Genomic DNA, 15,071 nt, shown 5'->3' on the forward strand with positions numbered 1-15,071 from the left:
AGGAGAATGTCAATCACACTGCAGAGAAAAGCAATTGATTATATTGGCATTTGCAATTTTTTCAGACGAGACAAGTGCAGGTTTATATATATATATATATATATATATATATATATATATATATATATATTTATTTATTTTGGAATTCATAGTTGAGATTTACAGAAAATTTCTTTAGGTCGAGGATTGATAATTTGAAAAAGGGAAACAGTCAAGAAAGATTAAGGTATTTATGGTAGCAAAAAGGAAATATATAATAGACAAGAAATCACACGCGCATTACAATTTCATGCTTAAGGTCGAAACACATTGACAAATGGCGTTGCTTTAAATCTAAACGCATTTCCACCGCGCGGTGTATTCGATTTTTGTTATTTAAGTTGCGTCAAGCCTCCGTAAATGTGGGCGGTTTTACGAGCCTGGGCTGATAGAGCACGATGCATATCAGCCATGGTTTCGGGTGTGGGTAGAGCTGTCTGGACGCACATTTAGGCTCCCGTTTTCAATGCCGGTCACATTCTGATAGTTTTCAGACTCTGTAGACGAATTCCGCTATTGTACCTTGAAACAGACTGTCTTCTTCCAAATCCTCACCTTTTAACTATTTATGATATTTTACCGTTTCGTTCCATAATAGGTAACCTTTACATTGACAATGCGTCGTTAAGTAACCTACAAGCAAGACGTCATTAAACAAATTCTCAGCCCTGAGGGCGATTGGTCAGATTTAAACTTGGGCCTTCTTCAACCTCGGCGCAAATATACCCATGGAGCAGATTCGGAAAAACTGATAGTTGTTCAGAGAGTCATTAAATTCCGAAGATTTTATGGAACTTGAAGGTTCATTCCTATCCTCAGTCAAATAAATTCAATGCATATACACAAAGAGTGAATGTTTAGCGATTTCGCACAATAAACGTTATAAACGCTCACTTAAAAACATCGGCTTATAGTTCGTATTAAGCTTGTTTTTTTATAACGTTATTTTTTATTATCTTATTCTTATTTCATCCAAGGAGCCGGGGTTGCTCAGTGCGTATAGTCACTGGCGTTCGATCCCAGACAGGAGCAGAGGATCTGCCTATAAAATTAATATTTCTATTTTCAAACAAGAAAACAAAATGAGATGTTTCGTACCACAGCTTGAGAAAGTACGTGCTAGTTCAATTACTTCAAATGCCAAAAGGCGCTGATTATTTTATGGAAGTAGTTAAGAAAATTCCATTTACATGACTACACTGTGTTTTAACCAAGAAATTGGCAGTTTAAGCTCTTGTAAGTTTGACACGCAGCGAAAAGAAGGGACAAATTTTCACCCAAAATTTCATGTGCAGAATTTTAACCCATGTAAGCTGAAGCTCGTCTAAATAGCCTAATATTTAAATATTCAGTTATCAACTATAAAACGTACAGCACGTTTTCTTTACAAATATTAATTGGTCAATGTTGCTTAATTAAATTATTGCTTTTAAACTGAGAATCATACAAAACAAAACGCTCTGTGAGCAAAATGAAAAGTTACCTAATGTTTTAAAAGGTCGTGTTTATAGTTATCACAGGCTTTAAAGTGTTAATGTACACCCGTAGACCCGAAAATTCGACTTCGATGTTACAGTCTTGCACTACTTTGTCTCAAGTCTACGCCGCAACCTCATGCAGCTAAGTCTACTGCAGGCTTCACAAAGTCGAAACAACTGACCTGGTTGTGACCGGTTGTGGCGTCCTTGTGATGTCAGTAGCAGATGGTCAATGTCAACATGGGGTGGAATGTGCTGTACCCCTTGGTATTGGTGTGATGCCAACAGTCCTTGATATGGTACATGAGCCACGAGTGGTCCATCTGTGTCTGGTTGTCGACCTGACTGGTCAGGATATTGGTCTGGAAGTAAGGGATGGGGTAAAATATTTCTGGGATCATTAAGCAATGGACGAGGCACGCCTGTCTGGTATAAAGATGGATACTGACTAGGTCTAGGACTTGGTTTCGGCACGATTCCCTGGATGTATCGGGGTGGTAGACGTCCTGGAGGAATGTGAATTCGAATATCATCAGAGTCGCTTTCATAAACGGGTCTGTTTTCGGGTGTTGCCTTTGTATTTTCTTCTTGTGGTTCTGTTCTCTGTTGTTGTAGCGTGTCTTCGTGAGGTGGATGACCGTCTTGAAGTATTGTGAAACGATCAGGAAGGATTCCCTGTCTCTGTAAATGCATCAGTATCTGTGCAAGATGTGGATCCGAAGGACCATCAGAATGATGTTCTGGAGAAGGATTTTCTTGTTGGATTGTAGCTGAGCCTGGAACAGCCTGGACATGAAAAATGTCTTCTGGAACAAGTACCGGAGTTCTGCTTGGAGATGTGAAATACTGTCCTGGGTTGAGATGGTTTGGTGGATTATCTAACGGTGGCTTGTCAGGACGAACAGAAGGCGATCTTCCGTCTGCAGAGTTGGGCAAAGTAACTTCGTGTTTATTTTTGTCTTCCTTGTGTTGCTGTTGTAACCACGTAAATGGTTTCTCAGAGTTATCTAAAGGACGTTCTTCATATTCTGGTAGAAGTGGAGGCTTGACGTGGTAGGGTTCAAGTTTTTCTTCCGTTTTTAAAACGTCTTTATGCTTCGGATGTTGGAGTTTTTCGACTGATTGATACTCTTTCCCCGCTTCAGTTTCACGATTGTTTGAAGCTTCTGTTGTTGTTATAAGTATATCATCTATTTGATAAGGCGGGAGTGAAGTTTTAGTTTGAGCAGGTTGTGTTAGTTTTTGATCTCCAGAAAATTTCTTCGGCCCGTCTTTGGTATTAGAGTCCTTGTCTTTAACCGAGTTAACGTTGTTGACGGGACGCGTTTGATTATGGCTTTCATCGTCGTGTTGAAGAGGTTCCAGCAACGGGAATAAAGCCGGTGGTTCGTAATCGGGATTCAAGGGTAGGAATGCATGTTGATGGTCGGACTTCATAGGTACACCAGCAGGTGTAAACGAAGATGCCGTTTGGTTTTCAGGTTGTCTTTGTTTAGTCGGTCGGTCGTCCATCATTGTCGTGTTACTTCCTGTAACGTGGAAATTCAAGCCGATGTCTTCGATAATCAATAATTAAGATGCATAAAATATTTGTAACCTGGTTTTAATTCAATGTTATATAGTTAGAGCTACTGAAAGAGCGTCGTTAATTAAACGATAAATAAATGTATCGTCTTAATATTGAGATTATCTAGAGCCAAAGTGAAGTTTATTAGTGAATATTTAAATCTTTAATTTTTAGTATAGAACTATCTTACAGATACCCATAAGAAACAATACACACTACAAATTATACACTCTTCTGAAAAATAAGCTACCTAAAGACAAACATACAACAATGTTAAAAGTGTAAGTTAAATAAAACTACATACAGTTTTACTTGTTGGTATGTCTGTATAACTTCTTAAATTACAATCAGCAAATTTAATTGACTCGCATGGTTATATATGTTTCTAATTGAGAATTTCTGTTTTTGTTTTTAAATGACACATGGCATGTTCTTATTAACTTACTATTAAATGTTATTCTGAAGTGATGTGAAAGGCGCATATTTAAAGTTTAAGCTGTTGCCGCATATTAGGCTTATATCAAAACGAGCTGATTCGATCAACACAATCTCATTCTGATACAGTACTGATACGTTACCGCAATGCTGTAAAATATAAAAAGTTTGATACAATAATTTATTTTCCGTCTATACACAAACTTAAAATAATGTTGTTTAAAATTACTTAAAATTATAACATTTCTCAGTAAATACTGTATCTTGTTACATTTTGTATTGACGACATGTTTCGATGTGTATTACATCATCATCAGGTCTATCAATTTTAAAAACTGTTGCACATCTTGCGTTGCGTATATTGATTTGTTTGATGATGATGTAATACACATCGAAACATGTCGTCAATACAAAATGTAACAAGATACAGTATTTACTGAGAAATGTTATAATTTTAAGTAATTTTAAATAACATTATTTTAAGTTTGTGTATAGACGGAAAATAAATTATTGTATCAATAAAACACAAACATGACGCAATTAAGATATAAAAAAAAGTTTGATGTCAATTGTAATAATTTTTTGGATTTAAATTCCCAAATAAGCAAAACAAATATCATATATGTCTGACCAATAAATTAAATATATAGACAAAGCAAGAGAATATTCATACGCAATATTCCTTTGATATAAAACATTTTTTTTAAAATTAGTAGTTCCTTTGTTTTTACCGACGTGTTATAATGCAGGTTACAAATGACGAGCAATGGGAGGTGTCCTGTGTCAGAGTTTGTTTTTAAGCTACCCAGGTTAGCCTTAATTCAGCAAATATTCTGCAATGGATTATATGGACCGCATTGTTAAACGGGTGTAATTACCTCCAAATAAGAGTGTTAAAACACAATGCTTATGAATTTAAAAGCTCGATTGAGAAAATCTGAGACAAAAAGCACGGGACTTCATTATTTTTATAAGCTCTACGGAAATATCTCGTATATATGAAGCTTCCAACAGCTCTAGTTAGTGATCAAGATCTTTAGTCACTTATGGGCTATCTGTGTAGACATACATCAAGCAGCTGTTTTTTAAAACATAAGGATGCATCCAACATTTCTAAAAATCTTAATAAAATTGTATGCTCGCTTGCAATATCTTGTTTTAGATTAATGCTTGGTTTTGTACTGATCCCCACTATACAATTTCTTACTTTATAGGGTACTGTCTACAGTACTAAGGATAGTTTATTACGCACGATCTGATGTTTTTCTTCCTACGCCAGTATTGTATTATTATGTTAACAATCAAGTAGGATTTGAGGTTTTCATGGCGGTGAGACCGAAGATGGCTGTCTTCAGGGTTGTTGCGCCGTGTAGTATAATTATCGCCCTGATGATGGAGGCAGCAAGGACCTCCGAAACATCGGTAAACTACTGTACTACACGGCGCAACAACTCAGAAGATAGCCATCTTCATGCTAAAGGTCGTTAATGGAATGCCTAAAATTTATAACTTTCTGAAGAATTGGAAAATAATTTTAAAAAACAAAAGAATGGTAGTGTATTCTGACGTAATGAATGTGTAGAAAGAAGCGTACCTGAGTGTTGGAGTTGTGGGCAGAGCCAGTACAAACAGCATTCATCTCCTGGCAAGTGACCGAGTATGGCCTGGCGGGGTTCGCACTGCAGGTCTGAGGGCGGAGAGGCTGTGACCGGGGGGCACGTGGATTGGCATGAAACGTTTCCGTACTCGCAGTAGCACCTCTTTGAACACCCAGTTAGCTTTGTCGGGATCTCTGCCCAGTTGTTGAAACGTTCGCCTTCATACTCACACGAGCCGTTGTTTCGACAACGTACCTGAGACAGATGTGACCATTCAATATCGCTATTCGATCCTTCATCCAAGGAATCTTATTAAATGCCTGACGAATTTTGTCAGGATTAATTCTGGATGAGAGGACACCAAAGGACCTAATCTGTAAAATCTGATGATTAATATCGCTGACAAAATACCGCCACTGTACCTCATAAAACAGTCAGTTAAATGCAGTTCAATTCAATTCATTATGATATGTTTCCCTAACACTGAATTCTGTATTATCCTCTTAAGCCAGAATTTCTAGGTGCCTTATATAATTTCTGCATACCTTACTTGGTTTCCTATTCAGTGTTAATTACATCAGACGTCCAGTCCACTAATCTATAAATGCTAGAAAACGTGAAAAAATATAATTTCCTTCATTCTCCGCCTTGACCATTTAGAATACGTGCAGTTATTTTTCTCGATAAGCTGATAAGCGGTAAAATGCTATTCTTTACTGTGAAACCATTTCATCCTATAACATAAACAATTAAGATATACAATTGAAATTTTTCGAAACCACCGATGCAGTGAAACTTTGTCAGGAGCACAGTAAGTAAGGGGAGAAAGGGTTGCAGAAGGAAGAAGAAAGATGAAGAAGAAATAAGGAAGGAAAATTATAGAAGAAACCTGTCCAAAGAGAATAGTAAGAAAGAATGATCCTGTAGATCGTGATTTTGTTTTGTGACGTAGTACACTCTTGTAGATGGGTACCCACAGTTTAGAGGAACATTGATAATCACCTACAAGACCACAAAGCGTCACAATCCAGAAGACAGCGGTCAATGTCTTTACCGCCGTGAGAATGTCTAACCAAATAAAGAACCCGTTAAATTTCTAGGCTTGAGGTTAGTGTAACAACATTAGAACGTGAAGCATAGCGTAGTTTCAAGTGCGAAGTAGATAATTACTAGGGAATTCAGAAGTCGACAGACCTAAACCACAGAACTTGGAGGCTAAACTGTTTCACTTCAGCAAGGGTACAAGCATCGTCTCTAAATGGGTTGTCTCTTAGGAAAAAAAAAATATAAATTTACTTAAGTCTGATTTCCTTTGTCTTTGCATAAGCTTAAAAATTGTACTTAATGACATTTTATAACACGCGGACAATATTTAACATAAATTTAATAGACATAACGTGTTCTAGAATCCTACTAATTGCATGGAAATGTAATTACTGTTTTGTAATTGGTAGAATAAAATTCAGAAACAGTTGAGTTTGGATGTAATGTTAATAGACATTTTCTGACTCTATTTTTCTTAATTCTTTTCGTGCTTAAAATTCATGTCAATAAATACAAAATCTGAGCTACGTTTTGCTGTAGAAAGAAATGTTTTAACAGTCTCTGAATAGTGTGATGGGAAACGTCATGTTAAGTGCGTCCTCTGTCACAACGTGACTGCATGGCGTGTTCTCAGGCTCTGAAGGAAAACTGACACTTACTGAAAAGGTAGGCGCAAACAGCCAGGAAGTGACATCAACGCTGCTGGGAAGGAGGCAAAATACTAGAATTATAGGATGGGTATATTCTTAACAAGATGAGTTGCTATTAATTTTTCAAAGGGACTGTTCCCTGGAGTTAGGAGTTCGTTTTAGATAGTCTCTGATCTTAAGTTATGCATATACCTGCCCTGGACAGCAGTTTGGTGGCGAAGGCTTGAAGTCAGGAGGGTGTGTCTCCCAATCAACGCAGCTGGGGTCCAGTACGTCCAAACCGAACTCTGTTGGACACTCGATGGTCGCACACTGTACCCCACTGTCTGTGCATGCGCAGTAGGCCTCGCATCCTTCGTGAAATCCCTCACCAGGCATGTAATGGCGACCCTTGTAGTGGCAGCCCGCTACATACATAACATGATACTGTGTTATATAGCACTGTTCCCAAACAGTATTTAAATTATAAATAAGAAAATAAGTAAGTCTGTACAAAAACAACCGCACGAACACATCACAGTCATTGTTAGCAATACAATTTCTTCTCGGGTTTTCTTGTTTTAGTGTAAGACATATTGCCATTAGTTGAGGTTTTTATTGTAGAGTGCTCTGTAGACAATTGACTACCTTGAATTAAACCCCGTATTCTGTGTTTATATTCCATATTGGCGTGATTATCAGATACAGGAAAGACAGACAAACATATTCTTACGTTTACTTTTCAAATAAGTCTACCAGCGAAGAAGTCTAAGACCTTGAAAACTCTTTCGTATGTGGTTAAGTGGTGAAGGTCATATTCCTTGCTTGAGGAGAACAGACGGAAGTTGGCGGACATAGAATCGATCAGTGAATCAACTCGATTCAGACACACGAAAACTGACTGCAGGTTAATACATAAAAATATCAGTTTTAACACAGAATGTTCCTCTAATATGTAAAAGTTAAGCAATTCAGATAGGTCTAATTACGTAGGGACCTACTTGCTATCACGTGTTTCAAAAGGAGTGAGAAGAGAGGGGAATTTGTTTTGACCGCCTCTCATCTTAGCTGGAATAGCCTATAGTTACCTGTGCCGGAGTGTTGGGAGTCTGTTGTGGGCATGGATACTTCAACGGCGTTGCTCACCATACTGCCTGATTTTACGCGGAAGTAGTAGGTCCGCCCAGCTTCGAGTCCCTGCACGAGAAGTCCCTGGGAGTCTTGACGTTTCCATGTCTTCTTATCCAGACTGGCCTCCACCGTAATATTCTCGTGATGGAATTGTGGCTCTCCGGCCAGACCTAGACGAACTGTGGTTGTGTTCACTATTTCCAGAGTCAGCAGCTGGAGATGGGGCGACCCGGTCATTTCTTCTGCGCCTTAAAAATAGTGGCTCAGTTAACGTAATTATATCCCACAGACATCGCGTTAGAATAAGTTCTAGGAATCATTTGTAATTCTACTTTCTTTCATTTGTTTCTATATTTCTGTGACTCTCATTATACGCGCTTTCATTATCCGCGATCGTTATAGGAAGTATCACTATCCTATCCGCAGCCAAATTTTAAAGCCAGTTACCTGCGATGAACCTTCTACAGGGTTATCAGGAAATGCGCATCTAATCAGTTTAGCATTTAAGAATTATGGTGCTAATTCAACTTCAAAATGGCTATCGTTTTAAGTTCCCCGTTATACGCGTTTTCGTTATACTTTGCAACGCGACCCCCATATAAAATGCGGTTTACCAACAGAATGTCAGTATATGATACGGAATTGTAAATTCCTACCAGTGTTACCTCTGGCTGCAGGTATGATGCCCGTAAAGCTTGGGGTTTTTCGTCTAAGTTCATCATTAAACGACTGAAAATCATAACCGTCTCACCTGCTCTGTTGACGTCATGGTCACCTTCATTGACGTCGCAGAGGACGACTGTGCAGCATGGGTCAGAGGAGTCGGGAAGCTCCACACAGCGATCTGCTGAGGACGTCCTGTTGACCGGAGGACACCTGCACAGACCATCAGCGTACAAGAACTTTTGTAACATATTGTTACTTGCAATAAATACAGTCGACTTCTGTCACTGTCATCCACAGACATGCACCTAGGTCTCTTCAGAAATATGACGTCTTAACAATAGTTGGAGACATAATTTGATCTTCTTTACCTGGTCTTTAACCATTCGAACCCAGAGATCTCGGATTAGAATGTCTCTAGTGTAGTCTACGTTTTATATTGTTCTGCAGAATAGTGGATTTAGAGAGACCGACACTGTAATGAAGCTGTTCTACCGAATGCCAGTGATATTAAATACGTATATACCTAAATACCTAAACAACGTTATAAAGGACTTGATAAGCACATAACAATTTTGTTGATTTTCACTCAGACAAAGCTAGAATTCAGAGTTAACTTTGTATTAAAGATACCGAACGTCTAGTGTTAGCACTCCTGCACGTATTTCTGAAGTCTCGGATTCAAATCTCGCCCCACAGGTCGGCTGTTCTGACTGTGGTTTTACTCAGCCCCCTACGCAAAGTCCAGGGGAGTACTTTAGGTTAGGTCAATTATTATAAATTCTTTATTATCTGATTATCCTGTAATTCAATGCTATATAATTTAAGCATCTTATTGTGTCGTTAAATAAACAGAAATAAAGATATTACAAGTCTGTCATAAGGCCTCTACTAAAACAGGAAAACCGCAAAAGCGTACATAAATCCATCCTTCGAGCGAAACATTATCACCTGTACTGTATAAACACAAACGAGGTTAGAACTGAGACCATGGCGCGGTGTTAGGGAAGCAGCTTACAGCTTCATTGGATAAATAGATGGATTACCAATAGAGCAAATAAAGGAAATAGCATTAATAAACGTACGAAGTGTTTTATTTCGTGAAACGTCCATAAAGTTGGCAGAACTGAATCGAATAATACATTAATTATGTATTTAATTAATTAAATAATTATACTGACTGAACTACCGGACTCAATTTCTTTCAGGTAGGACGTTAAACAATTTGGATGATCATCGGATTGAGAGTGACAACTTTTTCCAGTAAATACATTCCTCACTCTATATAATGTAGCAAACAAAGTTACAGCGTAACATTTGGATCCAAAGATGAGAAATTAAATGCAAAATAACTAAAACCCGCATTTTTTATCCCAATATATAATAAACGTAAGAGGAAAACAATTGCATTCTTCTTTCAGTGAATCATTTATGAATAAACTGAGTTGTATTATTAATTGAAACAAGTTTAACATAATAATTAAAATTGGTGTCATATAGGTAATTAAACTGAGGTAGAAAGGCCTCAAACGTTCACACCTCGGTTTACAGAGGATCTTGCCCGCCTCGCCACAAGTGCACACCGCAGAACAGCCGTCGTTGATGGTATCTCCCCTCTGGTAAGACTGGTTCTTGAAGGTGCAACCCTCAAGTGGCTCCGTCCCTGCAATATCAAGTGACTCGTTAAGAAAAGATCATATCAGCTTTTGGTCTCTGATGATGTCAGCATACTGAGCGAAAACATAAATACCATAAATAAAAACACGGAATCTCTATTAGACGCTAGTGTCAAGGTTTGTCTAAAGTAAGGTTCATATCTCACCACCAGAATGCAGTACAGTCGTAAAATAAATCCTTCCACGTGAAATCTAAGGTTCTCATAGCGGCGTATATAAAGATGAGTGTGTTCTGAGGTGTTGCGCCGTGTTCTACATTTATGCATAGTTCTGTTTGATCCCGAGAAGTAACGTTACAGTTACCTGTGTCATGAGTGCAGACCAGTAGGGCGCAGCAAGGGTCTTCCGCAGGCTTTTTGATGCAGGCCGGGTCATTTATCAGCATCTCACTCCTGAAAAAGGGCATTGAGCACCTTGGTCTGCAGATCGTCTTGCCGTCTAGCCCACACTCACACGTCTCACTGCATCCTCGATCAAACTTCTGACCTTGTACGCAACTACTACCGTTAATCATCGTAAGATCAGAATAATTACTAGCTAATGTCGTAGAAATTGGATGGTCTGTCGAAGTTACAGGCGTTGCCGATGAATCTGAAAGAAATGGCGATGACATGGTGGTGTTTGTTTTATCACGTATTTGTGTGGATAGAATTGAAGTTTCGTCAATGTCGTCCAAGGACAAGTCCTGAAGCGAGCCCTTCTCTACCGTGACTGCGGTCTGGCTTTCGTCCGATCGGTGTTCCTGTACATCGAAATTCATTGCGCGACCATGAGCTGCTCCAGTACTGGAATTCCTTGACGTTTCTTGGTCTGTCTGTGGTCTGAGAAATGTCTGACCGCTATCGTTGGGTTCCGAGGCATTAAGTAATGGCAATCTGGAGCTTCCGGAAGAGTTGCTACTGGATAACTCTGCAGTAAGGGGATTCGACGTGTCGGAGGTCGTTAGTGCCGTTGATGTAGTTGTGTTCACAGATGATTCTGCAAAGTGGAGAAATGCAAGTCTTTACTCTTATGGCTTTATACAAGCAGACTTACCGAAAATGGCTGTCTTCTGGGTTGTTGCGCCTTGTAGAATTTTACTGACGTTTCAGAGGTAAAAAATACCTCTAAAACTTCGGTAAACTTCTACCAGACTACTCGGCGCAACAATCCAGAAGATAGCATTCTTCACATTTGCTACCTTAAGAAACCGAAATTAAGAAAGTAGGCTTTCAACCAACGGTCTGCAGACCGCTACTGGACTCTAAATTCTAGTTAGCCTCGTTTAAGTGTGTTTTATAAGACCTCTTATAATTAATGGCTTTTTCTGTCGCTTTTAACGACTTCGTAGCTCGTGTTGAACATTAGTCCAGTTACATTTTCATTGCAGTATTAAAAGTAAAGCTGTCCCACTATACGCCATATAAGCGCTTGGGGGGAGTGGAGGTATAGCTCCTACTCATTCTTGGGCTCGGCACTAGATGGGGGTAAGTGGTCAGCATCACGCCCCGACCGTGCTTTACCCCCGGTACCCATTGGATAGGAGGCTTGGTGGGCCCCAGAGCCGGTCTGGACGCAGAGGCTAGAGGAAAAATCCTCTGCCCCCGTCGTGGATAGAACCCCGGTTGCCCAGTCCGTAGGCAGTCACTATACTGACTGAGCTACGCCGGCTCCGTTGCAGTATTACTAACCTAATTAATTAGCGTTATGGTTTCAGAGCTTAAATGTTAAATACTGGGGATACTGGGAACGACCCGTTCTTCAAGTGCCTGAGCACTGCGGGTCCCAACTTTTCGTTGGCTTGATCTATAGACATTTTGGTAGGACTCCTTGGACGGGGGATCGGCCCGTCGCAAGGCCTCTACCTATACACAGGACAGCACAACACAGAAAAACATCCATGGCTTGAGTGGGATTCGAACCCACGGTCCCAGCGACCAAGCGGCACAAGGCCCACGCCTCAGACCGCGCGGCCACTGCGGACCCCATGTTAAATACTACACGAGGAAATTTCAATTATCTCCAAACTTCACAAGATACCTTCATAAAACCAGTTTTTACGTTGCTGTCCCATAAAATATACTGCGTTCCAAATAAACGTTCTCAAGGGATATCTCGACCAGAATTCAGAATGTTTGCGACGATAAACATTGTATATGAATTTGGTCGTGATGTATCTCAGGCAGTTTTAAGTCGGCTTTTCATTGCGAAGGCCCAAATTCAATTATCGGTCTAGTCTTTGAGGGTTTTGTTGTGTGCAAAGTGACAACAGGACAGATATATCTAAGAGTACGTCAACATTTCATCAATGTTCCATGCAAAACAGGAAGAAAAATCCTTTTTTGAGGGATATGATTGAAGAAATATGTTTCTGGAGACCAATGCAAGGACAAGGAAGATTATTAAATTGTTTAATAGAATTAAATATTGTAAAGGTGTTAACTGGAGTAACTCGCGATGGAGGACAATGGCGAGTCTTATGGTGATTAAAACCGATGGAATAAGAAAAAATATGAAAGGAAGAAACGAAGAAAAGAAGAGAGGTAGAAATTAAGAGACAGAGAATTAAATAAAAAGGGAGCGAAAGAAATCAGATGGCAGAACTGACAGTTGTTCATCCCTCCAGTACGTGTGCTTATCTGGGTAACGAGTCCAAGATCTCGAGTAACACAGTGACATGTAAAAAAGTCACGCGTGTGTGACGCTTACGAGAATGCTGTGCTATATTGCTGTTACGACAGCAATTAAGTGAACAGCCTCATACCTCGGATGCCTTATACAATACACAATTTTTATTCAGTCTTAAGACTTCATTTAAAAACACGCAGATCACGGTATTATTACTAAAAGCTGACAGAAACATTTGAAAACCTAACGGGATGTTATAAGGTTGTATCCAATAATTACGAAGTCACATTTATAAGCAGTGTAGAACGTAGGTTGAGGATACTAGAAAATGTAAGGCGTGCTGGGAAGAATAATGAAGCCTAAGACGGGAAGTTTGAACCATGGAGAGATTACATTACACGGAGTGACGTCATTTGCAGGTCTACTCCTCACCAAATATTATTAGGAAGAGGATTATCTGTATAAGACGGAGACAAGTGTTAAGAATGAGGATATGAGAAGTGCATACAGAATGTGAGTCGGAAAAGATGAAGGGAGGAGACAAATAGAAAGACTCTGGAGAATAATATTAAAACGAATATTAAAAGTTATAGTGAAAAGATGTGGACTGGATTAATCTGTCTCAAAATATGGAAAAGTGATGGGCTTTTGTGAACATTTTAATGGATATTTGGTTTTAAATTCTTGTCTAGCTGAGTGACTATTACCATCTCAACAGGAAAAATTCTGCTTCATGAAGATGGGCACTAAATGCCCTTCAGGGGAGTCAGGGGAGGGTAAATTATAATTTGATTTTGTTTACTTAAAAATGGAAATCGTGTAAAAGCTGAACAGAGGAAATAATGGAACTAGAAAACAGAACTGAATATTACGGAAGCAGATATTTAGATAAAACCATTTTTATACGCTCCAAGATAAATTATAAACAATATATCCATTAGAAATTAATGTAATAAAATTTAATGTTTGCGTATATTTCTATCTACACTTCTACATACTCGAAAATATAAATCATACTGAATTAAAATGGTAAAGTTTTTAAGTAATAAATTAGTTTCTTATATAATTTTTCCTCTTTATATTGGTTTATGGACGAAATGTCCAGTTTTTTCTATCTTCCGATAATATATACATTTCAATTTCTTAATATCCCATTTATCCTATCTTGATGACTTACAGTACTTTACTAAAATATTTTGTTCTGAATAGTTCCATGGGTCTTCCTCATTCAAAATTTATTTTGAGTTTCCCTATCAGTGTGCTTATTCTATTCATTATTTTTACTTACCCATGCCATTCTAGTAATTTCTCTCCCGCCTTTATTAAAAAAAAATTGCATAATTGGTGTCTTGTTAATGGGATGCAACTTAATTTAAGTAAAACGACTGTTATATCGTTCACCCGAAAGACAAACAGTATTTAATTTAATTACAAATTGTGTAACAATCTGGTGGCACGTTCTTATTGTGTTAAAGATCTCGGTGTTCTATTGGACTGTAAGCTTTATTTTCATCAGCAATTAACTACATATTTTCACATAGCTTAAAAATGCTTGGTTTGATTCTTCCTTCTCCACTGTTGATAGCCTTTTGGTTTTGTACAGTACCTTAGTCCGTTCCAAAATTGAGTATGCATCCGTTGTTTGGAACTCTATTACTAATACTGACTCCTTTAAATTGGAAAGGATTCAAAGGAAATTTGTAGCTCTATGTTACACTAGATTTTTTAATGGCGTTTGTGTCTATAATTATGACGATATACTAGTTAGATTAAACTTCTTATCGTTACATTTAAGGAGGAGGTTTTTTGATGCGCTTTCCCTCATTAATGTTTTTAAAGGCAAAATTAGTTGTTCATCTGTTTTTGATACAGTTAGTCTCTGCGTACCCACTAGGTCTATCAGAGACTACTCCACCTTTACTGTACAACGTAATTTCAAGGCCAGTCCCTCTGCCAGATGTGTTTCTGCTGCCAATGCAGTCTGCAGGAGCATCGACATCTTTAACAAAAATCCTGCTTTGCTTACTGATGTCAGTCAGCTTTTTAAACAATAATCATTGTTCTTTTTTATTATTTATTTAGTATAATGTTTTATCTTGTATGTTGTTTGTCCAAAATTGAACTGATTTTAATTTAATTTTTAATTTACTTATCCATAACATTTAGCTCATTTACTTATTAATTATTTTGCAATAAATTAATAT

At 38.4% G+C, this 15,071-nt stretch overlaps 1 protein-coding gene across 5 annotated transcripts in view; it reads right to left on the minus strand.

The window, feature by feature from the left end:
• Nucleotides 1–15,071, minus strand: part of LOC110830756 (stranded at second) — a 102,004-nt gene that overhangs the window by 19,750 nt on the left and 67,183 nt on the right. For 3 of the 5 annotated variants that reach the window (XM_022066027.2, XM_022066023.2, XM_022066025.2), the window contains exons 2-7: nucleotides 10,564–11,238; nucleotides 10,124–10,247; nucleotides 8,673–8,797; nucleotides 7,879–8,169; nucleotides 7,004–7,218; nucleotides 5,114–5,372 (exon numbers count right to left, since the gene is read on the minus strand). In XM_022066027.2, the coding sequence (XP_021921719.1) occupies nucleotides 5,114–5,372; nucleotides 7,004–7,218; nucleotides 7,879–8,169; nucleotides 8,673–8,797; nucleotides 10,124–10,247; nucleotides 10,564–11,238 (1,689 nt within the window). Of the gene's footprint in view, nucleotides 1–1,607; nucleotides 3,047–5,113; nucleotides 5,373–7,003; nucleotides 7,219–7,878; nucleotides 8,170–8,672; nucleotides 8,798–10,123; nucleotides 10,248–10,563; nucleotides 11,239–15,071 lie in introns of those variants that run through there. The other 2 variants (XM_087348592.1, XM_087348591.1) reach the window with 2 other exon arrangements.

This window comes from Zootermopsis nevadensis, unplaced genomic scaffold (genome assembly GCF_977971745.1).
Source record: "Zootermopsis nevadensis isolate Lab colony 2312 unplaced genomic scaffold, Znev_1.0 Znev_ptg000013l, whole genome shotgun sequence".
In the NCBI taxonomy this organism is placed as follows: domain Eukaryota; kingdom Metazoa; phylum Arthropoda; class Insecta; order Blattodea; family Termopsidae; genus Zootermopsis; species Zootermopsis nevadensis.